The sequence below is a fragment of the Rana temporaria genome, chromosome 13 (assembly GCF_905171775.1).
Source record: "Rana temporaria chromosome 13, aRanTem1.1, whole genome shotgun sequence".
NCBI lineage: Eukaryota > Metazoa > Chordata > Amphibia > Anura > Ranidae > Rana > Rana temporaria.
Genome location: NC_053501.1, coordinates 118,611,056 through 118,637,797, shown reverse-complemented (window position 1 = coordinate 118,637,797; position 26,742 = coordinate 118,611,056). Strand labels below are relative to the sequence as shown.

Below are 26,742 nucleotides of genomic sequence, written 5' to 3'. Positions count from 1 at the left end.
TGGCCCGGCCCTGTCTCTGGGGTCTGGGGCCTGGCCCCGTTTCTGTGGCCCGTCTCTGGGGTCTGGGGCCTGGCCCCGTTTCTGTGGCCGTCTCTGGGGTCTGGGGCCTGGCCCCGTTTCTGTGGCCGTCTCTGGGGTCTGGGGCCTGGCCCCGTTTCTGTGGCCCGTCTCTGGGGTCTGTGGCCCGGTCCCGTCTCTGTGGCCCGGTCCCGTCTCTGGGGTCTGGGGCCTGGCCCCGTTTCTGTGGCCCGTCTCTGGGGTCTGGTCCCGTCTCTGGGGCCTGTCGCCGCCTGGCCCCGTCCCTGGTGACCCTCCAGCTGTTGCAGAACTACAAGTCCCATCATGCCTCTACCTGTGTGTCATGCTTGTAACTGTCAGCCTTGCAATGCCTCATGGGACTTGTAGTTTCGCAAGAACTGGAGGGCTGCCAGTTTAAGACCCCGGTTAGCCTGTCTTTAGCCGGACCCATCATTTTTTAGCCCTGATGGCCCATCTTTCCTCTCTTCCTGCGTTCTCCCGCTTCATTTGTAGCAATGAGGGCCATCGGTTCCCACTGCCGTCAGTCCAATCCTCTAACAAGTAAATCTATTTACTGATGCTAGTAGCATGAGGATTACAAATCGTATTGATTGAGGAGTTGAATTTCCACTTTTTATTCATTTTTTAAATCGGACTTAAATCAAAACAATTTCAGGGGGGGGGGGGTACGTTTCAGCCATCGGGGACCTGACTGAAGTATTTGTGTTCTTCTTCTTTTTCAGAGGGATGAAAGTCATTGAGAACCGAGCGCTGAAAGATGAAGAGAAGATGGAACTGCAAGAAATCCAGCTAAAGGAAGCCAAACACATAGCGGAAGAGGCAGACAGGAAGTATGAAGAGGTGAGGACCCAATCATTGGGTGATGACCCCCCCGTCTGCAGCCAGACCCGGGCCGTTTTTTTTTTTTTTTTCGTGCTTAAAGCACGAAAGGGGTGGGAGGGACATGGGGTGGGAGGGACATGGTTGGGTGTGCGGTGTAGCCAGGGAGGGTAGGGGGGGACACGGATGTCGGTGAAGCCGTGGAGGGGTGGGAGGGACATGTTGGGGTGTGTGGTGGAGCCAGGGAGCGGTGGGGGGGACACGGGTGTCGGTGAAGCCCCGGAGGGGTGGGAGGGACATATTGGGTGTGCGGTGAAGCCAGGGAGGGGTGGGGGGACACAGGTGTCCGGTGGGGGGACACACGTTGGGTGTTGGTGAAGCCGTGGAGGGGTGGGGGGAACATGGGTGTCCGGTGGAGGGGTGGGGGGAACATGGGTGTCCGGTGGAGGGGTGGGGTTGCATGTTGGGTGTCCGGTGAAGGGGTGGGTGGGTGGGACACGTCAGGTTGGGGGACACGGGTGTCGGTGAAGCCAGCGAGGGGTGGGGGGGACACGTTGGGTGTCGGTGAAGCCAGGAAGGGGTGGGGGGGGACACGGGTGTCTGATGGAGGGGCTGGGTTACACGTGGAGGGGACACGTCAGGTGGAGGGGTGGGGGACACGGGTGTCGGTGAAGCCCCGGAGGGGTGGGGGAACACGTCGGATGGTCGATAGGTTGTCCGGTGAAGCCGCGGGAGGGACATGTTGGGTGTGCGGTGAAGCCAGGGAGGGGTGGGGGGACACGGGTTATCCGGTCAAGGGGTGGGGGACACGGGTGTCCGGTGTGGGGGACACGGTTGTCGGTGAAGCCCCGGAGGGGTGGGAGGGACATGTTGGGTGTGTGGTGCAGCCAGGGAGGGGTGGAGGGACACGGATGTCCGGTGGGGGGACATGTCGGGGGGGGGGGGGGGGGGACACGGGTGTCCGGTGGGGGGGGACATGTCGGGTGCCGGTGAAGCCATGGAGGGGTGGGGGACACGGGTGTTGGGTGAAGGGGTGGGCAGAACACGTCGGGTGTCGGTGAACACGTGGAGGGGTGGGGGACACAGGTGTCGGTGAAGGGGAAACGTTGGGTGTGCGGTGAAGCCCCCGGAGGGGTGGGAGGGACATGTTGGGTGTGCGATGAAGCCAGGGAGGGGTGGGGGACACAGGTGGAGGAGACATGTCGATGAAGCCATGGAGGGGTGGGGGGAGACAGGTGTCCGGTGAAGGGGGGGGGGACGGTGTCCGGTGAAGCCCCGGAGGGGTGGGGAACACGTCGCACTACAAAAAAAAATTGCATGTTCAGTCAGCCAAAACATTTGCAGTTCTGTTCAGCTGCTCTTGTAATTTACACACCAGCGGGGTTGCGTTTCCCATTCAGTTGCTAGTGCCTGAAACATGTTATACTGACATTGCTATCCAGTGCAGAGCCTCCTATCCCGACTTTTTTTTTTTTATTATGCAGCATTGCTCAGAATTCTGCTGTGTTTGCATTTTTTTTTATGATCTCCACTCATCTTGCAGGTGGCCCGTAAACTGGTAATCATAGAGGGCGATCTGGAACGCACAGAGGAGAGGGCGGAGCTGGCAGAGGCGTGAGTATCCCAATAACCTCCAATCCCCCCCCCCCTCCAGTGCATTGTTTGTCCCCCCCCCCCCTCCCCGATTGTGTTACACAAGGCCTGAATAGATCGGCGTGGCAGGAACTGACTGCCCCCTGGTGGCTGATTTGTATTTGTCACGTAGCTTTGTAGGTCAGGGATAGCCTGCCGCCAGATCCTGATCTTTGTAGAATAGAACATTGTTGATAAAATCGTACTTTACACTAATTTTATATAATATTATTGATTATTATTATTTTTTATTATAATTTTAATTTAATTTTTTTAATATTTTTTTATTTTTTATTTATTTGTATTAGTTTTTTTTAATAATAATTATTATTATTATTATTATTATTATTATTATTTTTATTTTAGTTTTATTTTTCTATTTTTTTAATTCGTTTTTTTTTTTTTTTTTTTTTTATTATATTGTTTTGGAATGACTTGATTGTATATTTAACTTTTTTAAATTCAGTTCTGTTCGTAACCCTGATGGCACCGTGCGGGCTAATGCTTTTACCCCACACGTCAGCTAGCGAGTAGTGATAGGCCAGTGTGGTGGGAGGGGGCGGGGTTATAGCATATAAGAAATCGTACATTTTTATTGCACATAACATGTTTTAGGCCTTGTGTGACTCCTCCCACTTTGCATGACTTGAATTTTGATGGTTTTGTTTTTGCCCTTCCTCCTGTCCTTCCTGTTCCTGTCCCTGCGGCTTTGTTCCTGTGTGTTGTGTGGCCGACCGCGCCCCCCCCCCCCTCTCCAAACCCCGCCCCCCACCCCACTCATCCGTATCCTGCAACCGCTAACCCAGCCGGGTCCGTGAGCACGAGGAGCAGATCCGGTTATTGGACCAGAACCTCAAGTGTTTGAATGCATCTGACGAAAAGGTACTGAAAATGGTCTCTCCTCTCCAGGCTGCTCCCTTCTCTCCTCCCCTCTGTCCTGTCCCCTCCTCCTCCTCCCTTCGGTACTCGCTGTGGTCTGTCCTCACTTCCTGCTCTGTCGCAACCTCCGGAGGGGAAGTGTCGCTGCGTTGTCGATAAAGATACCAACATTTTGAAATCGGAACAATGGTGACAGCGCAGGCAGTGAGGAGGCGCCCAACTTTTTTTTTCTTCTTGTGATTTGTATCCTCTTATCTCTCCTGTGTCTCTTCTCTCCTCCTCCTCCTCTTCTTCTCCTTTCCTCTTCTCCTCCTCTTTGGCCCTCCGTCGCTCCTCAGCAAATGTTCGGAGCTGGAGGAGGAGCTGAAGAATGTCACCAACAACCTGAAGTCCTTGGAGGCTCAGGCAGAGAAGGTAAGTGTGCCAGCCAAGGCGGGGGGGGGATGTTTTCTCCTGCTTGTTCGTAAGAGAAACACAAGAGGGCGCAACTAAGTGTAGATGTAATGAGCAAAGGGTTAAGTAGCACTCCATTAGAAATGTGTTGTATAACCCAAAGGAGAATCCTCTTTCGAGCGACCGGGTACCGCAGAGGCCGGTATTAAGGTGACCGGCGAAGGAGGAGAGGACCGCGCTCAGGCTGGAACACAAGCTCTCCGCTGGCAGGACGAACTACTTCCGGGTAGCACCAGATGGCGCCGCCCAGAACCTCCTCTCTTTGGACGTCCAGGGGGCATGACTGCCTGTTTTGGGGCAGCAGACTGCCTCTTTGTCAAGCTGGAGAAGTTCTCTGGTATCCATTTGGGTAGCATCAGCTGGCGCTGCCCAGGACCGCCGCTCTTCGCCAGGGTCGCTGTGTCCAGGGGGCGTGGCTACGTGTTTTGGAGCAGACAGCCTCTTTGTCAAGCCAGGAAAAACTCTGCAGTATCTGGTTGTATCCAGTCCTAGGTCACCCTAATGCACATAAGACAAGAGGGCGCCACCGTCTGAGGAATGGGTTTAAAATCCATGTAGCACTCCATTAAAAAAAGAAAGGAGAATCCACTGTAGAACAACCAGATACTGCAGAGAGTTTACCTGGCTTGACAAAGGGGCGGTCCGCTCCCCTGAAACGTGTAGCCACTCTTAATGCAGTATTTTATTCCTTTTATTAAATCTTCACTTATGTGGTGGCGCCCCTGGGGTAAAAGAGAAAGACATTGGCCGGTTGTATGTGGGGAGAATTTGTAATCTGAGTTTCCTCCCCCAGGAACAAAGCCAATGATAAAGGCTCAGTATCACATGTGGGCGTTGACTATGCAAATACAGAAACGCCCACTCCTTCCAGACTTGACACCTGCCTATTAAGGCATTTTGAAATTTGCATAACCCCTCCCACTGCTTGCACCCGGGCTTCTTGGGAGGAGTACTGAGGCCAGGGGGTGCTGTGATGTGTTCAGGAAGCTATTAGCCCCTCCCACCAGCCACGGTCCTCCTGCATTATATAGAGAAGCACAGAGAGACGCGTTGATGACATCACTGGGTTTAAAATTAAATATGTGATAACGGCTGCACCCTGCTGGCTCCTCCCACCAGCCGCAGTCCTGCATTACATAGAGAAGCACAGAGACCCTGTGATCAAGCAAAGGTTTTATTTTAGGATGTTATGTTGGTGAGGGGGGGGGGGGGGATTGGGGTGGCGGAGAGGGGACCAGGGAAGGCAGAATATAGGCTGATTTAAACTTTCAACTTAAAACTTTCTAAGGACTTGTTTCTCATTGGTTTGTGTTTTTAGTCCTGACCATTGTGACATCATAGTGTGTTTTTGTTTACATCGTCTCCTTTCTTTTCCCTCCACAGTATTCCCAAAAGGAAGACAAATATGAGGAAGAAATTAAGCTTTTGACAGACAAGCTAAAAGAGGTGAGTTGGATTTTAGCCTCCGTGTTTGGCCGCTGCTCAGCGCTGGGCCGGCCATCGTATATGTGATTTTTCTTTTTCCTATCATCACGTGTTGGTAGCGCTATTGTATTCTGACAGTTGGGGGGGGGTCTCCTCGCCATCACAATACAATGATCACTGCTGTCGGCTATAACCAGCAGGAGGGATCTTATGTGGGGCAAACTGACAGGATGGTTGTGCTGATAGATCGACTTCGATACAACCAGCCTGTCCATAGATGGATCGAAGGAACTGATCGGTCTCTGGGACAGCCTTACCCCCTGAACAGATCTCACTCGGGGTTGTGCAAAGGCTTTTCTCCTGGAATGTTCTGTGAGCGGTCAGTGACCAGCCCTCCATTACAATGCGGGGCGCGGTGGACTGACTGAGCCAGAAGAGAGCCAAACAAAATAATCATTGTCTGAGAACAGGATGGCAGATGTTACAGCTCCGCTTAGAGAAAGTTTGCCCCCCCCCCCCCCCCCCATGATGCCTTTTTAAAATAAAGGCTGAATACAGGTGAAGGTCTATATAGGGTGCCGCTTAAAGTCCGGCCAGTCCGGAGACGTGTCTCCCGGACCACAGAGCCAGTCACACGGCTCTTCTCTACTATACTGAAGGAATAGATTGGTCACCAGCCTGTGATTGGACGATAGAGGAGCAGCAGGCTGATGAATTATTTCTCTGCTATTGCTCCTGTTAGCGTTTCCCCATAACACACGAGCACCGCACCTGATTGGCTATTGGCAATGCCCCTCCCTCTCCCAGTGTTGGTTCTGCTGTAGGGGAGATTACTTTATATCTGTCTGGAGTTCAGCATCATATAGAAATCTGACTGGGTGTTCAGACGATTTCATTTCTCTTCCTTTTTTTTGCTTTTTACTATTTTTTTTCTTTTTCTCCTTCCTTTTCTTTCTTTTTTCTTTTGCTACTTCCTTCCTTTTCCTCTTTTCTTCTCTTCTTTCTTTTCTTCTTTTCAGTCCTTTTTTCTTCTTTCTCTTCGTTTTTTTTTTTTCTTCTCTTTTCTCCTTCTCTTGTTCTTCTTACTTCCTTTTCTTTCTCTGTTTTTCTTTTTATTCCTTTTTTCATTTATTTTTTTCCATTTCTTCTCTTCTTTCTTTTCAGTCCCTTTCTTTTTTTTCCTTCTCCTTCTTTTTTTTTTTTTTTTTTTTAATCTTTATTTTCTTCTTCCTTCTTCCTCCTTCTTCCTTCTTTCTTCCTCTTCTCCTTCTCCTCCTTCTTCTTTCTCCTTCTCCTTTCTTCCTCTACTCCTTCTTTCTCCTTCTTCCTCTACTCCTTCTTCTTTCTCCGTCTCCTTTCTTCCTCTACTCCTTCTTCTTTCTCCGTCTCCTTTCTTCCTCTACTCCTTCTTCTTTCTCCGTCTCCTTTCTTCCTCTACTCCTTCTTCTTTCTCCGTCTCCTTTCTTCATAAAATCAGCTACAAGTACTGTAGTTGCTGACTCAAAAATAGGGTGTCTGTGGGTCCAGAACTGTCTTTTTGCTGCCTCTTATTCTTCCTTAGCTGTGAAGTGGGAGCGGGAACTCCTAGTCCCTGTAAAGTGTCAGGGACCGGGTGGAGAGAGTTCAGCGAGGGGCACCTTCACTTTGAGTTAACATCAGTTTTAAGGATGGAATCCGAGGCGCAAGTTGGTTTATAAGTGCAACGGGTCTTTGATGTAGGAAAAAGCATTTGTGTGCCCCAACGGTCATATTTGGGATGGGTCCTAAACCTACAGAATGCCTGCCGTCCCCATCCCAATATATACTCCTCTTAAAGGATAAGTTCACCTTTTGGGAACACATTCCACCCGTTTTTTTTTTTAGGGGCGGAGTCTAGGTTTATCCCCCCCTATCGCTTTCCGCTGGTCTTACGATTAAGGATGAGCTCCGGCGTGTTCGCATAGAACACGTGCAGAGCCCGTCAGGAAGTGAGCACGGCGCTGTGCTAATCACAGCCAGGGAGACATTGTCCCGATGCTCGGCTGCAGGGATCGTGAAATGTCTCCCTGGCTGTTATTAGCGCAGCGCCGTGCACACTTCCTGGCGGGCTCTGCACGTGTTCTATGCGAACACGCCAGAGCTCATCCTTGCTTACGATCATCGGTCTATGTGTTTAGCGTTTTTCGCTTTTTATGTTGCTGGTTTGTATCAATTTTTAAAGTTCATGAAACAAATAATTAAATTTACATATTTTTTTTTTTTTTTCCCGGCAGGCCGAGACCAGAGCAGAATTTGCCGAGAGATCAGTCGCCAAACTTGAGAAAACCATTGACGATTTGGAAGGTAAGCCCCCCCGAAATATTTGCCCCTCCAAAGGGTCTCTTAACATTGTAAGAGTTGCCATCAGACGGGACTTTGTAAAAGGCGAATTTTCCGGTTACATGTTTTTGGCGCGGTCAAGGGAAAAAAAAAAAAAGCGCGCTGTGGAAACACAGCCAAGATCCGGCAATAAAGAGGATATTCATAGAATGTTTATTAACCATGTTGGGAGCCGAGTGCTTTTTTTTATCCTTTTTTAGGCCGAGGTCTGACATCTTCTCAGGGCAGTGCCTGTAATTCACCCCTCATTCATTCGCCTTCTCTCTGTCCCCCCCCCCTCCCCCCCCTTAGATGAGCTCTACGCCCAGAAGCTGAAGTACAAAGCGATTAGTGAGGAGCTGGACCACGCCCTCAATGATATGACTTCCATGTAAATACCGTGTGTGTGCTTGCCGAGGGTGGGGGCGTGCTCAGGCGCGGCCCGCCGTACTAACCTCGCCGTGTGTTCCAGCAGCTTTTAAATTTTCACAGCTTTGCGGAGTGCCAAGGCGGGGCAGAGGCTTGTGTGATCTCATCTGTCTGCCCCCCTCCCCAGACAAGTTTTCTGCGTGTTTTTTACCACCACTAATAGTGTGACACGTGTGGCTTTTTTTTTTTTATTGCCCCTCCCCCCAGCTTACCGCATGCTTCCCTCTTAGTTCTTCAATCTCGCTTCTTTACCGATCGCTTTCTTCTTTTTTCACGTAGATGAATGCAGCTCATCCCTCCCGACAAGCCACCTGCTGCTGGACTCTTCCTCCTCCTCCTCGCTCTCTCTGTTCTCCGTCTCATTCGCTCCCTCCATTCTGCGATGAGATTGTACAAACTGTTTATAGGAAAAGAACTTTCTTTTATAAACGATGGAGTGACTGAGTGTCTTTTGTGAAGGCGTCGCTTGTTTTGGGAAGGTGAAGCGTTCTTTGCCCATGGTGTCTGTGTGTGTCTGTGTGTGGTTTGTATTGCTGCGGTCAGTATCCGCTCTGCAGGTTTTAGTTAAAGGGCCGGCAAAACGATAATTAAGGTCACTCCAACCTGCTCCATTCCTTGGAGCTGCACGATTAAACGTCAAATCGTTATCGCGTTTTATTTTTTTCCACGTTGCGATCTTGACCAAGTATTTCCCGATCTTTCTATGCAGAGAATTCTCTCTGCTCTGCTGAAGCCGGCAGCCGTAAAATCCGGGCAGTCTGCCAAGTATCAGAACATTCTTTATCGGCGAAAGTTCAATTTTCGGGGGGTACTCTGCTTTACGTTCCACTTGAAAATTGAACTTTCGCTTTTTGAAAAACGCCCCCCCCCCCCCCCCCCTCTGGTGTCATGTTTGGCACCTTTTTCAGGGGGGAGCAGATACCTGTGTAATACAGGTATTTTGCTCCTACTTCCGGGCATGGATACCCGAGCCACCCGCGGGTATCTACGCCACTCCCTTCATTCCCCCCACTGTCTCCTGGGAGATACACAGGTCCCAGAAGACAGCAGGGACCAGTGGGATAGCGCTGCACGAGTTATGCATGTGCAGTAGGGAACCAGGAAGTGAAGGCTTCACTTCCTGGTCCCCCTTACCGAAGATGGCGGTGGCAGCACACGAGAGCCAAGGGAAGAGATCGGCTTCGGGGCACCGACATTGCGGGCGCCCAGGACAGGTAAGTGTCCTTATTTTAAAAGTCAGCAGGTGCGGTAATTGTAGTTTCTGACTTTTAAAGAAAGAAAAAATCGGCAGAACTCTGTTTTAGGCTGGGTTCACACTACTTTCATCCTACTTTGCTCTGTGTTCAATGTTTCCCTATGAGAGCGTCTTGTAGCGTCCTACACAAGTCGTTCCGACTTTGAAAATGCTCCCTGTACTACTTTTGGTCCTACATTGATCCTACTTCAGGCCCATTGAATATCATTGAAGTCGGACCAAAGTAGTATCCTGTTCATGAAAGTAGGATGGATGTAGGACCAATGTAGGATAAATGTAGGACCAATGTAGCAGAGCAAAGTAGGATGAAAGTAGTGTAGTAGTGTGAACCCAGCCTCAAGTCTAAATAAACAATTTTGTCATTTACATCAAAAGAATAGACTTTGTGTGTAAACGAGTTAAGTTTAAACACTTTCACACTGGAGTGGCAGTGGTAAAGCCTGCAGCTGCCGCAGTTGATTGCCTGCAGCCGCCGCTGTCGGAATACACTGACCAGTGACTGCAGTTGAATGCCTGCAGCTGTCGGAATACACTGACCAGTGACTGCAGTTGATTGCCTGCAGCTGCCGCTGTCGGAATACACTGACCAGTGACTGCAGTTGAATGCCTGCAGCTGTCGGAATACACTGACCAGTGACTGCAGTTGAATGCCTGCAGCTGCCGGAATACACTGACCAGTGACTGCAGTTGAATGCCTGCAGCTGCCGGAATACACTGACCAGTGACTGCAGTTGAATGCCTGCAGCTGCCGGAATACACTGACCAGTGACTGCAGTTGATTGCCTGCAGCCGCCGCTGTCGGAATACACTGACCAGTGACTGCAGTTGATTGCCTGCAGCTGTCGGAATACACTGACCAGTGACTGCTGTTTGCCTGCCGCTGTCAGAATACACTGACCAGTGACTGCAGTTGAATGCCTGCAGCTGCCGCTGTCGGAATGCACTCACTAGTGACTGCAGTTGATTGCCTGCAGCCGTTGCTGTCGGAATACACAGATCAGTGACTGCAGTTGATTGCCTGCAGCCGCCGCTGTCAGAATGCACTGACCAGTGTCTGCAGTTGAATGCCTGCAGCTGCTGGCTGTCGGAATGCACTGACCAGTGACTGCAGTTGATTGCCTGCAGCCGCCGCTGTCGGAATACACAGACCAGTGACTGCAGTTGATTGCCTGCAGCCGTCGGGATACACTGACCAGTGACTGCAGTTGATTGCCTGCAGCCGTCGGGATACACTGACCAGTGACTGCAGTTGATTGCCTGCAGCCGCCGCTGCCGGAATACACTGACTGCAGTTGATTGCCTGCAGCCGCCGCTGTCGGAATACACTGACCAGTGACTGCAGTTGATTGCCTGTAGCTGCCGCTGTCGCAATACACTGACCAGTGACTGCAGTTGATTGCCTGTAGCTGCAGCTGTCGCAATACACTGACCAGTGACTGCAGTTGATTGCCTGCACTAGCCGCTGTCGGAATACACTGACCAGTGACTGCAGTTGATTAGCAGCGGAATGCAATCTATGAAAATTTTCCAGTAAGCCTCTTGTGTCAAGCAAGAGGGGGCCAAACGTGTCCATTCCCAGACGATTTTCGATCGGTGTAGGGACCGGCTGAAGCCTGGCTTGTAGATGAGCAGGTTTGCAGCACATTGACGTATACAGCGAATGCATGGCAGGGGGTTTGCTTTTGTGGCAGCAGACTATATATAACTTCTCTAACCCCCGGTAAGTTTATTTGCCCCGGACCCAAAAGAGAGGGAGCAAGTCCACGGATTGAGGTTTCCAGATTGGTGACAGATGAATGGAGTTCACGGCTCGGTCACCTCGGGTAAGTGTGAAGAGGGAGGACGTGGTGTAAGTGTAGCTGTGGGTGGGAGGCACACCTCATCAGAAGGTAAAGAACCGCTGGACTATGAGGGCAGGAATGTGACTCTCCTTATCAGCTGGGCGGCTCCGCATTCTCTGCGACTCTCTGGTGTATTGTACATTCCTGAGCCGCCAACACTCTGTGTGTGTCTCTGTGTATAATGTGTGTCTCTGTGTGAGTGTGTGTCTCTGTGTGAGTGTGTGTCTCTGTGTGAGTGTGTGTCTCTGTGTGAGTGTGTGTCTCTGTGTGAGTGTGTGTGTGTGTCTGCAAGGAATGCCATTTGTTTAGTGTCTAAACATAACTGCTGCGGTGACCCCCTTTATTTTTATGTTTTTCTTTGGTGGGTTACAACATGTTTTCCCCCTAAACTAGTCACTACAAGCAAGGCTTCACTTTCTATTTCTCCTCTTATGGTATGGATGGGTCGGGGTTGTAAACCCTGGTGTTTTTTCACATTATCGGGGTCAGGGATAATCTATACAGGGGTGAGTCCAGGAACATCATCAAGGGTCAGGGATAATAAATACTGGGTGAGACCAGGGACATCATTAGGGGTGAGGGATAATCTATACGGGGTGAGACCAGGGACATCATCAAGGGTCAGGGATATTAAATACGGGGTGAGACCGGGGAACATAATCTCCGGGGTCAGGGATAATAAATACGAGGGCCAGACCAGGGACATCATTGGGGATCAGGGATAATAAATACGTCGGCGAGACCAGGGACATCATCAGGGGTCAGGGATAATATATACGGGGTGAGGTCAGGGACATCATCCGGGGTCAGGGATAATAAATACAGGGTGAGACCAGGGACATCATCAGGGGTCAGGGATAATATATACGTGGTGAGTTTAGGGGTCAGGGATAATAAATACGGGGTGAGGTCAGGGACATAATCTCCGGGGTCAGGGATAATAAATACGGGGTGAGGTCAGGGACATAATCTCCGGGGTCAGGGATAATAAATACAAGGGTGAGACCAGGGACATCATCCGGGGTCAGGGATAATAAATACGAGGGTGAGACCAGGGACATCATCCGGGGTCAGGGATAATAAATACAGGGTGAGACCAGGGACATCATCAGGGGTCAGGGATAATATATACAGGGTGAGTCCAGGAACATTATCAGGGGTGAGGATTAAAGGGGTTGTAAAGGTTTGTTTTTTATTTTCTAAATGGGTTCTTTTAAGCTAGTGCATTGTTTGTTCACTTCTTTTCCTTCCATTTCCCTTCTAAATTTGTTTCTTTGTCTGAATTTCTCACTTCCTGTTTCTCCTCAGTAAGCTGTTCAGGCTGACTAACCACCGCTCGGATGATGGTGGAAAGCTTACTGAGGAGAAACAGGAAGTGAGAAATTCAGACAAAGAAAAAAACATTTAGAAGGGAAATTGAAGGAAAAGGTAAGTGAACCAACAATGCACAAGCCTAAAAAGACTTATTTAGAAAATAAAAATGAACCTTTACAAACCCCTTTAATCTATACAGGGTGAGTCCCAGGACATAATCGGGGGCCAGGGATAATATATACAGGGTGAGACCGGGGGTCAGGGATAATAAGTACGAGGGTGAGACCAGGGACATCATCCGGGGTCAGGGATAATAAATACAGGGTTAGATCAGGGGTCAGGGATAATAAATACGGGGTGAGACCAGGGACATAATCCGGGGTCAGGGATAATCTATACAGGGCGAGTCCAAGGACATTATCAGAGATAATATATACAGGGTGAGTCCAGGGACATCAGATGTGAGGCCTTAATATAAAGGGTGATGGGTGAGTCCAGAGACTGTATTGGGGGAAGGGATAATATAAAGGGGGTTAGAGGGTGTCCAGGATCCTTATCGGGGGATAGGAGGTACGTACTTGGGGAGCCTCATCAGGGATAATATATAGAAGGTGGGTCTAGAATGTAGAAGTCCGGTTTCTCACCTCTGCCCGCCTCAGGCAGTGACGTACTGTGCAGCTATTGTCCCCATTGGCTCCCCTTCTCCCTGTAGAATGTGGAGTTTCCTGTTCTATAAAATTCAAGTCTGGGATTAGAGTGGAGACGACTGATCAAGGTCAGACTGGTAAGTCCGGGTCATAAAAAGTTTAAAGGCAGAAAGCTATAAAATGATTTAATTAGCCCCCCCCCAAACCTCCAATCTGGGAAATGCCACGAACGCTGCCAAAGTCCCATTAGAATTGATAAGGAAGAATAATCCTGTTCTTGCTCAGATTACGGCATGTCGTGTAAAATCAATCAAACGATAAGCTGTGTGAAGAAGGCGTGTCCTCTGTGGCCGGCTTATCATTGAACACGTGTCACAGTCACTCCACGGCCATCTTTGACACCCAGGCTTCCTGTATGTGCAGATAAGAGCTTCAGCTGTAATTCCATCTCTCTCCACAGGAGGGAGCAGTGGTGGGATTGTTTTGTTTCCTGTACATGGGACTGCACCAGTGTACTGCTACCCATATATAGTGCCGACGAGGGCCAAAACCTTGCAGGACCACATGAGGTCCCTGTAAGGAGGTTGTCGCCTCCTCATCCTATATTTACTTCCCCCTTTTTTTTTTTTTTTTGTCACTCCGGATGTGGTGAAACTACAAGTCCCATGAGGCATTGCAGGACTTGACAGCCACTGGCTGGACTCCTAGAAGCGGAGGGGATGATGGGATTTGTAGCTTTACCACAAGCTGAGGTTCTGAGGTTGCCTACCCTTGGTTTTGAGTACAACTGCTTCCTTGGTGCGGCTTGTAGACACTTTTGAACTGCAGTACAATTGGTCATACGGTTTGTGGCCAACTGCATCATGGGAAGGGGTTGCTTGCCCCAGTTTCCAGAGGCAGTGGGTCTTGTTTTGGTCTCTTGACGGAACTCTGTCTATACCAACCAATCAGGTTTTCACTCTAATTTTCTGGTCTGTAATGGAAGAGAATATGGTTGGTAGGGAGGAAATGGTTCTCAGACCCTTTATAGAAGGATTGGTCCACACAAAGCTGATATTTTGATCTTCTGATTCTGAAGAATGTGATCCCTCTCGGACTCCATGGAGAGGTCTCTGAAGAATGTGATCCCTCTCGGACTCCATGGAGAGGTCTCTGAAGAATGTGATCCCTCTCGGACTCCATGGAGAGGTCTCTGAAGAATGTGATCCCTCTCGGACTCCGAGAGAGATCACATTCTTCAGGGGCTTCACCATTGGAGTCCAAAAGAGATCACATTCTTCAGGGGCTTCACCATTGGAGTCCGAGATCACATTCTTCAGAGACCTCACCATTGGACTTCAATGGTGAAGCCCGTGAAGAATGTGATCCCTCTCGGACTCCATGGAGAGGTCTCTGAAGAATGTGATCCCTCTCGGACTCCATGGAGAGGTCTCTGAAGAATGTGATCCCTCTCGGACTCCATGGAGAGGTCTCTGAAGAATGTGATCCCTCTCGGACTCCATGGAGAGGTCTCTGAAGAATGTGATCCCTCTCGGACTCCATGGAGAGGTCTCTGAAGAATGTGATCCCTCTCGGACTCCGAGAGAGATCACATTCTTCAGGGGCTTCACCATTGGAGTCCAAAAGAGATCACATTCTTCAGGGGCTTCACCATTGGAGTCCGAGATCACATTCTTCAGAGACCTCACCATTGGACTTCAATGGTGAAGCCCGTGAAGAATGTGATCTCTCTCGGACTCCAATGGTGAAGTCCCTAAAGAATGTGATCTCTCTAGGGGACTCCACATTCTCCAGAAACTTCCTCATTGATTTCTGTCAGACTCCAGTGGTGAGGATTTTTCCCCCTCAAAGATTCCAATGTTGAGCACTGAAGAATGTGATCTCACCATTGTGATCCCTCAGGGCATCATTCTTCAGAGTCCAACATCCCTGAGAGATCACATTTTTGAGAAACCTAACCACTGGAGTTCCTGATGGAGATCAATTGGGAGGTTTCTGAAGAATGTGGAGTCCCCAAGAGAGATCATTCTTCAGGGACCTCCGCAGTGGTGTCCCTGAGAGAGGTCAGTGGCGAAGTCTCTGGAGATCTCTCTCGGACTACAGTTGTGAGGTCTCTGAAGAATGTGATCTCTTTCAGGAACGGTAATGGTGATGTTTCTCAAGAATGTGATCTCTCAGGGATTCTCACCATTGGAGTCCTTGACAGATCAGTGGCGAGGTCTCTGAAGAATATGATCCTTCTCAGACTCCAGTGGTGAGGTCTCTGAAGAATGTGATATCAACATTGGAGTCCCAGACGGAGATCAGTGGTGAAATTTCTGAGGAATTTGTCCCTAAGAGATCATTCTTCAGAGACCTTCCCATTTGGAGTCCTTGACAGATCAATGGGGACGTTTATAAAGAATGTGGAGTGCCTGAGAGAGGTCTCTGAAGAATGTTCTCTCTCAGAATCCAATGGAGAGGTGTCTGAACAATGTGATCCCTCTCGGACTCTCCAATGGTGAAGTCCCTGAAGAATGTGATCCCTCTCGGACTCTCCAATGGTGAAGTCCCTGAAGAATGTGATCCCTCTCGGGGACTCCTCATTCTTCACAAACATCCTCATTGATTTTTGGCAGACTCCAGTGGTGAGGTCTCTGGAGATCTCTCGGACTACAGTTGAGATCTCTCTCAGGAACGCTAATGGTGATGTTTCTCAAGAATGTGACCACTCAGGGATTCTCACCATTAGAGTCCCTGACAGATCAGTGATGAAATTTCTGAAGAATTTGGAGTCCCTAAGAGAGATCATTGTAAGTCAACAGGAACTCTAATGGTGAAATTACAGGCCTCAAAAATGGAATCCCTGAGAGAGATCACATTCATGAGAAGCCTCACCTGAGAGAGGTCTCTGAAGAATGTGATCCCTCTCGTGCTCCAATGGAGAGGTCTCTGAAGAATGTGATCCCTCTAGTGCTCCAATGGAGAGGTCTCTGAAGAATGTGATCTTTCTCAGGGACTCCAATTGAGAGGCGTCTCAAGAATGTGATCTCTCCCAGGGATTCCAAAGTTGAGATCTCTATAGAATGTAATTTCACTATTGGAGTTCCTGATCAGTGGTGATGTTTTTGAAGAATTTGGAGTCTCTAAGAGATCATATTATTCAGAGAGTGCACCACTGGAGTCCCTGAGAGAGATCTATCTTCAGAGACTGTATCATTATAGCCCCTGAGAGAGATTACATTCTTCCAGGACCTCGCCATTGGAGTCCGAGAGATCACTTTCTTGAGATCTCACCACTAGAGTCCCTTAGAAAGAGATCATTCTTCAGAGACCTCCTCATTGGGTTCCCCCCAACGGATCCCCCCTGAGAGAGATCTCTGAAGAATGTGATCTCTCTCAGGGACTACAGAGGTGAGATCTCTGCTGTTTCCATACAAATGGTGCCTCTCCAATCTGGATGTATTTTGGGACACGAATGAGGCCGGGAAGACCTCGTCATCCTGAGTCCTCCTGTAATGATCAATTATCACTTTGGGTGGATTTGTCCTTTCAGAGGCCCAATGTGTATATATACATAAGAGGTTTAAGGCTGGGTGAAGAGCCCCAAACACAAAGCTGTCTCTCTTCCACTAACACAATCTGTCTCTCTGTTTTCTCTTTTCTTTCCTGTCTGTCTCCACCGCCCCCTCTCCTCTGCCCCCTCCCCCCACAGAGCGCCTCTACAGCCAGATGGAGAAAAACAGGCTTCTGTCTAGTGAGTTGAAGCTCACCCTCCATGACCTCTGTGACTGAGGTCTCCCGGCCCAGCCCCACACTCCCATAGCATGGCGGAACCAGGATGGAGACGTACAGCGCTTCCGGCCAGGGTGTCGCTAGTCTTGTCTAGTGCCACGTTGGAAGGCCCTCCATATCATCGCAACCTACTCTGTCCCCCCGATTAATGCCCTCCCTCCCCACCCACATGGAACTGTTTTTACAAATACCTGCAAAACATGACATTTCAGTAAATACCCAACTTAACGGTCAATAAAAAAAGGGGGGGGTCATTGTCCTACAAAACCCGTATTTGTGCTGGGGGTGTTCTGTGACTACACATCATGGGAATATTTGTGCCGTTGTCAGGCTTGTTACACTTCATAACTGTGGTTGTTGACTTACAATCTATGGGTAGCCTCTACTATGGCCCCTGGCAGGTCCAACGGACTGCTGATAATAGCATTTGATGGATATCTCTCAGACTTCAGATATACTAGAGGAGACCATCAGACTGCAGAAATGCAAAGACGCATGTCAGGATATGGTTGGGACATACTACATGACTCTGGTCTTTAGCAGTCTCGTTTTAGCCCTTTTGCTGTTGAATGCTTCCATTGACTACTGGGGTCTGCAATGGGCCACACGGCAGGTACCACTACTTGCTGCTGGAGTCTGCAATAGGGATTTACAGTGGGTACCACTACTTGCTGTTGGACTCTGCAATGGGCTACACAGCACGTACCACTTCTTGCTGTTTGTGGTCTGCAATGGGCAACCCAGCAAGTACTGCTGGGGGTATACATTGGGACACGCAGCAAGTATCACTACTGACTGTTGGACTCTGCAATGAGCTACACAGCGCGTACCACTTCTTGCTGTTTGGGGTCTGCAATGGGCCACCCAGCAAGTACTGCTGGGGGTATACAGTGGGTCACACAGCAAGTAATGGCACTGACTGCTAAGGTCTGCAATGGGGGTATATAGTGGGCCACACAGCAGGTACCATTACTTACTGTTGGGGTCTGCAGTGGGCTACACAGCAGGTACCACTACTTGCTGGTGGGGTCTGCAATGGGCCACCCAGCAAGTACTGCTGGGGTCTGCAATGGGTGTATACAGTAGGCCACACAGCAAGTAATAGCACTGACTGCTGGGGTCTGCAATGGGGGTATATAGTGGTCCACACAGCAAATGATAGTACTGACTGCTGAGGTCTGCAATGGGGGTATACAGTGGGCCACACAGCAGGTACCATTACTGACTGTTGGGTCTGCAGTAGGCTACACAGCAGGTACCACTACTTGCTGTTGGGGTCTGCAATGGGCTACACAGCAGGTGCCACTACTTGCTGTTGGGGTCTGCAGTGGGCTACACAGCAGGTACCACTACTTGCTGGTGGGGTCTGCAATGGGCCACCCAGCAAGTACTGCTGGGGTCTGCAATGGGTGTATACAGTAGGCCACACAGCAAGTAATAGCACTGACTGCTGGGGTCTGCAATGGGGGTATATAGTGGTCCACACAGCAAATGATAGTACTGACTGCTGAGGTCTGCAATGGGGGTATACAGTGGGCCACACAGCAGGTACCATTACTGACTGTTGGGTCTGCAGTAGGCTACACAGCAGGTACCACTACTTGCTGTTGGGGTCTGCAATGGGCTACACAGCAGGTGCCACTACTTGCTGTTGGGGTCTGCAATTGGCCACCCAGCAAGTACTGCTGGGGTCTGCAATGTATGTATACAGTGGGCCACCCGGCAAGTAATGGCACTGGCTGCTGGGGTCTGCAATGGGGGCATATAGTGGTCCACACAGCAAATGATAGTACTGACTGCTGGGGTCTGCAATGGGGGTATACAGTGGGCCATGCAGCAAATGGTACTGACTGCTGGGGTCTGCAATGGGGGTATACAGTGGGGCATGCAGAAAGTTGCCCTACTGACTGTGGAGTCTGCAGTGGGGGTATACAGTGGGCCACACAGCAAGTACTACTACTGACTGCTGGAAAGTCTGGTCCCCTGTTGCTTCAGCACCATCCACAGGCATCTTAACTCTTCAATAAAACACAAGTTTAATCCAACCCAATTGTACTTAAGCTAATTGCAGTACAGAGGAGGCATTTTCAGTCTCCAAATGTAAGAAGACAATGACTTTATATGCCCCGTCTGATAACTAGCACTGTCTGAGTGAACCTGAAAGATAAGGGGGAGTATCTAGCTAAGACTGAACTAAGTAGCACTAAACTTGAGGGGGAAGATACTAAAATCGTGTTGTAAACAAGTTGTGGCCCAAAATATCTACTAGATGGGTAGTTGTGACACTTGGAATGCAGCAGGAGTAGTGAGGCCCCCTAATTGCCGTAGCAGGTCGATTTTGAGACTAGCAAAGGCACACATCCTGGAGCTCCTGTGGGGAGGTCTCGAAAAAGAGGCATCTGAGAGCTAATCCAATGGGGTGCTTTGAATAGAATAGCCACCATGCCAGTCATGGCGGCACTCTAGGACGCTCTTGGGTATTGCTGAGCCCCCCATAGCTTGTTGTGTAGTCACTTAGCGCTCCTCTGCATTGGGTTCGCACCCATGAATCTGTCCATGTCACCTGTTTTTGCCCACGAGGCCCGACTGCAGGAAGTTCTCAGATCCTAATAAACTTTATTATACACAAAACACGAAGTTCTGAACAGTGACTTTCCTGTCTGAAGGATACATCCAGGATGGGGTCCTCTCCCATGGAGGTGGAGGGAGGGTGGTTTGTGCACGTTGATAGTGGCTGAAGTATTTTCTGGTTGTAATCTTGTGTTGCTTGCCCCCCCCTCCCCAATAAAGCTCCATCTTCTGAAGTACTGCTCTGTCGTGGTCTCTTCCTGCTTTGGGGGGGCTCCAACGTTCAATGACAACGGAAGGGATACTTGGGGGTGGGGGGGTGTAGAAGAGTAGCGTAGCCTCTATTATAACCCGTCATGTGACACCCGTGTAGGTTGTTCTGCTGGTAACCTTCATAAGGGGATGAAGAGCTCATCAAGAATTGAGGGATTTGATATACTGTTGTGATCTCAAGCCTTAGGGCGGAGTTGTTTTTAAGTCCCTCCCCAAGTGGCCTAAGTCCTGTGGTGAATAAACCTTTTTTTGGTCATGGCACTCTTTTTAGAATTCTGGCCAATGACAGATCACACCTGTCTAAAATTATTTTTTTTCAGTGGTCAGTAGGTTGTGAGGCAGAGTGGTCTTTTACTGTCTCAATATTCAAATGGGTGAGCAATTTGTAATGGCAGGATAGGGCAGAATGTTAGGGGTGGGGGTGGTCAGTGAGCACTATGTAGTGTCACTATGTGGTAGCAGGATAGGGCAGTAAGTAGTGTGGAGGGGGTCAGTGAGCACTATGTGGTGGCGGTAGTGGTCAGTGAGTACTATGTAGTGGTGGGGGTGGTCAGTAAGCACTATGTAGTGTCAGTATGTGGTACAGCGGGGGGGGTTGCAATCAGTGAGTACTATGTAGTGTCAGTATGTGGTGCCAGGGGGCGATCAGTGAGCACTATGTAGTGTTAGTATGTGGTGCTGGATGGGGGGGCGATCAGTGAGCACTATGTAGTGGCAGTATGTGGTGCTGGGGGGCAATCAGTATGTAGTGCCAGGATAGGGCAGTATGTGGTGGCAGGGCAGTCGGTGAGCACTATGTAGTAGCAGGATAGGGCAGTAAGTAATGGTGGTGGGGGGGGGTGGTCAGTGAGCACTATGTAGTGGCAGGATAAGGCAGATTGTAGTGCCGGGGGCGGTCAGTGAGCACTATGTGGTGGCGGTAGTGGTCAGTGAGTACTATGTAGTGGTGGGAGTGTGTGGTGACTTGGGTGGTCAGTGAGCACTTTTTAGTGGCAGGATAAGGCGGTATTATTATTATTATTATACAGGATTTAAAAGCGCCAACAGCTTATGCATCGCAGTATGTAGTGGCGGGGTGGTCAGTTAGCAACATGTAATGGCCGGATAGGGCTTATTGTAGTGGTGGGTGTGGTCAGTGAGCACTATGTAGTGGCAGGATAAGGCAGTATGTAGTGGCGGTGGTGGTCAGTGAGCACTATGTAGTGGCTGGATAAGGCAATATGTAGTGGCGGTGGTGGTGGTCAATGCGCACTATAGTGGCAGGATAAGGCAGTATGTAGTGGCGGTGGTGGTCAGTGAGCACTATAGTGGCAGGTTAAGGCAGTATGTAGTGGCGGTGGTGGTCAGTGAGCACTATAGTGGCAGGTTAAGGCAGTATGTAGTGGCGGTGGTGGTCAGTGAGAACTTTGTAGTGGCGGTGGGCAGTTATGGAGTGCTATGTAGTGGTGGGAGTGGTCAGTGAGCACTATGTAATGGTGGCGGATAGTCTGAGCACCTTTTTGTTGAGGGGGGTACATCTGGTGTGCAGATGCATGGGATTCCTGCGGGAGAAGCAAATATCTCGGCCCTCGGAAGTACCCGTTTTCCTTGACAGGAGCTGGTATGCCATCAGTAATTGGCCCCACAGGTTTTCTTTAATTACATCTTTAGTGTGTCTTCTGTACAAGCCGCTCCAACCAGCAGTTTAGCTGACGCACACTAGGGGGCGATAGTGGCAGTGGAGGATTGTGGACAGCAGCAGCCTCCAGCTCTCTACGCTTTTATACGTTTTTTTTTTGACCCCGCACGGGTCATAGCAATTTCAGTCTCCGGTGTGTGTGTGGAGGTGTGTACATGTGTACGTGTGTGCCTGCCTACGATTACTGCATCTGTCACTTCTCCTCTCTGCTTCCTTGGAGTGGCGCCTCTCCTGTTTTTGTACCCGCACTACACGCCGCACACAGATTGGCCGAGCAGCTGCCATGATTTGGTTCACCTCCGCACCTGAACGTTGCTCGGTCACCCACAACGCCTGCGTGTGCCGCCCCTCGTGGTGACTTGTTTTTTTATAAATTTGCCTTTCCCATACAGGTGCCGCGCAGTTTACTGAAAGGGATGAACGCAAAGTAAGCATTGCACGCCGTTCAGCTGTCCTCCTGTAGAGTGTTGTGGTTGCAGGCTCTTCTATTCTGGAGCCGACGGGAAAACTGCTCCCCTACCGGCAACAACCAGCCGGTTATGTAATTCTGTACTGGCCTGTGCTTGTGCCAGCAGTGCCCCCATGTGGCAGGTTGGGGAACAGCAACTCCACGAAACACAGTGGAACCTTGGATTACGAGCATAATCCGATCCAGGAGAATGCTTGTAATCCAAAGCACTTGCATATCAAAGCAAGTTTCCCCATAGAAGTCAATGGAAACAAAGATAATTAGTTCCGCATTGACTTCTATTGCATGCAATACCGGCTGTTGGCCAGAAGTGGGAGGGGGCGCCGGAGAGCCTCGGGGACAGCTTGGCTGAACTCAGGAACGGAGTATTTGAGTCATTCCAAATGGCTCTGAACCATTCCGAGTGTCACCGGCGCCCCCGAACACCTGGCCAAATGCGATACTGCACACCCCATTACATTGAATTCTGCTGGTTTTGCGAAACACTCGCAAACCAAGTCAGGTTTTTTTTTTAAAGTTGCTTTTCTTTCAAAATGCTCGTTAACGCTCATTAACCGCGTTACTCGTTAACCAAGGTTCCTTTTGTGCTGCAGCTCCATGTAGGAATGGACACACCGAGCCACAGCGCACCTGCTTAGGTGCCCCCCACAGCAAGCTGCAGACAAAACGTGGAACCCCGGCCAATAAACTGCCAGACTGCCATTTCTGTGCATGTGTGAGATCCCGCGATCTGTCTCCTGGTATGGCTCTACATTTGAGGGTTCCTCAAAGTTTCCACACTTCTGAAGACCCCTTTGTGGAGGTCCCAGGACTACTCTACAAGGGATCCCAGAGGGACCCACCACGGACCCACCTTTGCTGTACACACTGCCGGATCAAAGAAAACCCATGCAGTCACCAATCAATATTTTAGCCCGTCCTGGAAAATAGATTTTGGTGACCCCTCAGAAAAAGGAAGCTACACACAGGAAACAACCACCACCCATGTGAGGTGTCCTCTGCAATCCGGGCTGCAGTGTGTGTGACACCACTTGTCAGCATGGTCTGGTCTGAGTTGTATCGGGACAGACCGGTGCCGCTAGGGGTCCCTCTGACCGTATCGGATACGCATCTCCTTATTCTAGCGCCATTGGGTACTGTGGCGCAGTACAAAGTGATATAAATATGACTCAATCTGTTAACGTTGTCCTAGTTCTTGTCAGAATGGCCAGGAACGTGAGGGGTCATCATAACAATATCACATATATTCCTTGTTATAGCGCCGTCAGGTGCTAAGGTGCTGTACAAAGGGGTATAAACACGTGTAGCACCCTCTAGTGTGCTAGTAGGTTGGTACAGGTAAAAAATGTTGTGCGAGTCTGGAATCTGGGTCAGGGTTAACTGCAGGTCAGGCTGGATGACTCACAGAGACAGGGCTCTGGTGCCTGGTTCTGGGAGTTCGGAGAAATCTCTAGAAGCTAGAGGGTGGAGGCCAGGCGGCTTGATCCGCATAGGGTTAGTACAGGTAAATTTATTTGTGTGAGTCTGGACTCTGGGTCAGGGTTTACAGCAGGTCAGGCTGGATGATTTAGAGGCAGGGCTCTGGTGCCTGGTTGTGGGAGTTTGGAGAAATTTCTAGAAGCTAGAGGGTGGAGCGTTGATCTGCATACTAAAGGGAGCTTGGCCAATCCCCAGGTAGTGGGCATAGCATGGTGGCTAAGCCACTACTGGTCAGCTTGGGTTTTGCTGTTTGAGTTGTAGTGCCACCAGGTGTTGAAGTGGTGTATAAATACGTCCCAACTGGTCAGCATGGTCTTGCTATTTGAGTTATAGCGCCATCAGGTGCTAAGGTGCCGTACAAAGGGCTATAAACATGTGTAGCACCCTCTAGTGTTCTAGTAGGCTAGTACAGGTCAATTTATTTGTGCGAGTCTGGAATCTGGGTCAGGGTTTACTGCAAGTCAGGCTGGACGACTCGCATAGGCAGGGCTCTGGTGCCTGGTTCTGGGAGTTTGGAGAAATTTCTAGAAGCTAGAGGGTGGAGGCCAGGAGGGTTGATCTGCATACTAAAGGGAGCTTGGCCAATAGCCAGGCAGTGGGCCTAGCAGGGTGGCTGAGCCGCCCCAACTGGTCAGCATGGTCTTGCTATTGGAGTTCTAGCGCCATCAGGTGCTGAGGCACTGTACAAAGGGGTATAAACACGTGTAGCACCCTCTAGTGTGCTAGTAGGTTGGTACAGGTAAAAAATGTTGTGCGCGTCTGGAATCTGGGTCAGTGTTTACTGCAGGTCAGGCTGGATGACTCACACAGACAGGGCTCTGGTGCTTGGTTCTGGGAGTTTGGAGAAATTTATAGAAGCTAGAGGATGGAGGCCAGGAGGGTTTATCTGCATGGGGTTAGTACAGGTCAATTTATTTGTGAGTCTGGAATCTGGGTCAGGGTTTACTGCAGGTCAGGCTGGATGACTCACATAGGCAGGGCTCTGGTGCTTGGTTCTGGGAGTTTGGAGACATTTCTAGAAGCTAGAGGATGGAGGCCAGGAGGGTTGATCTGCATATTGAAGGGTGCTTGGCCAATCGCCAGGCAGTAGTGGGCCTAGCAGGGTGGCTAGGCCCCAACTGGTCAGCTCGGTCTTGCCTTTTGAGTTATAGCGCCATCAGGTGCCGTAGCGCAGTACAAAGTGATATAAATGTGAGATGTACACAATGAAAGGTTAGATGGGGGTGTCATGAGCCGTTGGGCCCCCCCCACAGTTTTCTCTGATCTCTAACGCTCTCCCCTTTTCTCCCCTCCCCCCACAGATAAGCTGCAAGCCACCAAGGCCGAAAACTCCCACATGCAGAAAACGTTGGAAGAAACTCTGAGCGAATTGCACAGCTTGTAGGCGTGATGTCACTGCCAGACCACACCCCGCTGCGGCCCTTCCCCTGCACCCCCGACCCCCTTCCAACCCAGCCGCCTGGGGACCGGACCACGCACTCGCCAACCTGATTGTCGCGTCCTCGTAAAACCGCGTGGTGGGCGGACGTTTTTTTTAAAAAAAATTCTGCATTTTAAACATTCCTGTGGCCCCCCGTTCTCTCTCTCGTTGTTTTTCTTTTCAGGTGATCTAACTTCGCTTCTTGCAACGGGGCGAGCGTCCTGTGTACGTGTGACCCGCCCCCGCGTTTCGTAGAACCAATCAAAAAAAAAACGGGGATCGAATCATCATGCTAATTTTTTTTTTTTTTTACATGGACCAAATCCTGCTGCTGTGTTTTCATAGTGCCAAAATTTATAACGATTTTTATTCCTGCGATTTCTTGGCCTGGTACCCGGGTCGAATGTAATGTGTTCGAAAGAAAATTGGGGGCCCTTTTCATGCGATTATCTAATCTTGGTGTAGCCAAAACGTTCTTTAAAGTAGAGGAGGGATAGAACCCCTGCCATGTTTTTACTGTGCTGCTGGAGTGCTTGCCCTCACTTCCTGTCTTACTGACAGGAAGTGAGGGAAAATCTCTCCACCCTCACTTCCTGTCTTACTGACAGACAGGAAGTGAGGGAAAAAAAATCTGTCCACCTCAACGCAGGCCAAATAAAAATGTTCTTCCGTTCAGTGAAGGACACAGCCAGATCATTAGATGGATGGGCTTGACGTTGCCACCTGCCGGGTGTAGCCCAAAAAAGATAAAAATTCGCCCCTACTTCCTGCTGACACAGGAAGGAAGGGTAAATCTCCCCCACTGGCCAAATTAAAAATCGTTTCTGTTCATTGAAGGACGCAGCCAGATCATTAAAGGCTTGATGTCGCCACCTGTAGGAGCAGCCCAAAAAAAAAAAAAAACTCCCTAGGGTCATCACTTCCTGTATTGTTGACGGACAGGAAGTGAGGGTAAATCTCTTCAACGGCAACACTGGCCAAATTAAAAAGGGGTTTCCTTCCTTCCGTTCATTGAAGGATCTAGCCAGATCATTAGAGGGCGAGGCTTGATGTCGCCACCTGCAGGAGCAGCCAAAAAAAAAACTCCCTAGGGTCCTCACTTCCTGTATTGTTGACGGACAGGAAGTGAGGGCAAATCTCTAAAACGGCAACACTGGCCAAATTTAAAAATCGTTCTGTTCATTGAAGGACGCAGCCAGGTCATTGGAGGGCGAGGCTTGATGTCGCGACCTGCAGGAGCAGCCAAAAAAATAAAAAATCCCTAGGGTTCTCACTTCCTGTCTGGCTGACAAACAGGAAGTGAGGGTAAATCTCTTCAACAGCAGCACAGACAGAATTAAAAATGCTTTTCTTTAGTAAGTAGGGGAAATCTAGAACCCCCGGTCAGATTTTAATTACTTATTGGGGACACAATTATTGTGTCCCCGTTGCAGATTTTTTCCTTCACTTCCTGTCCCTTGTCATAGGGGCAGGAAGTGTGGGGGAGGGGGGGATTTCTAACCGACCTCTAGGTGGCAGTAAACACATGGCAGGAGTTCTAAATCTCTTGCACAGATTCATGCTTAAGTCCAGTGGTGACGGGTTCTCTTTATTATAATCATGCTTCTATAAATGCAGCGCAAAAGGGCCCTCGGGGGAGGTCATCATGCGATTTTGGGGGGGGGGGGGGGGGAATCGGATTTGAGAGATTTTTGTAGCCATTTAACCTGTAAAAAAAAAAAAAAACATTCCTGTACTTTTTTGTATACCGCCCCTTGTGATGTCATGACCCTGCGTTTATAGAACGATCATGCGTTGAAGCTTTTTCATGTGTATTTCCAGATTTGTCGGTAACCGGTGACGTTTTTTTTTTTTTTTAATAAACACCACCCGTGTGCCGCTGTCGGCGTTGTCCCCGGCTGCTGAGTGATGGGGTGGGGAGTGGGGGGAAGGGTACCTGCTGAATTTTTATTTTATTTTTGCTTTGGTGCAACTAGTACAAAATAAATTCACGTGCCACTTTTCAAACGAC

At 49.6% G+C, this 26,742-nt stretch overlaps 1 protein-coding gene across 7 annotated transcripts in view; it reads left to right on the top strand.

Moving 5' to 3' along the window:
* Positions 1-26,742, top strand: part of LOC120920410 (tropomyosin alpha-3 chain-like) — a 32,817-nt gene extending 6,075 nt beyond the window's left edge. Inside the window, exons 2-8 of one of the 7 annotated variants that reach the window (XM_040332493.1) lie at positions 762-879; positions 2,402-2,472; positions 3,708-3,783; positions 5,206-5,268; positions 7,500-7,569; positions 7,897-7,975; positions 21,756-21,789. In XM_040332493.1, the coding sequence (XP_040188427.1) occupies positions 766-879; positions 2,402-2,472; positions 3,708-3,783; positions 5,206-5,268; positions 7,500-7,569; positions 7,897-7,975; positions 21,756-21,774 (492 nt within the window). In that variant the 5' untranslated portion in view covers positions 762-765 and the 3' untranslated portion in view covers positions 21,775-21,789. Of the gene's footprint in view, positions 1-761; positions 880-2,401; positions 2,473-3,296; positions 3,373-3,707; positions 3,784-5,205; positions 5,269-7,499; positions 7,570-7,896; positions 7,980-8,292; positions 8,446-16,764; positions 17,994-21,755; positions 21,790-24,612 lie in introns of those variants that run through there. The other 6 variants (XM_040332492.1, XM_040332491.1, XM_040332490.1 and 3 more) reach the window with 6 other exon arrangements.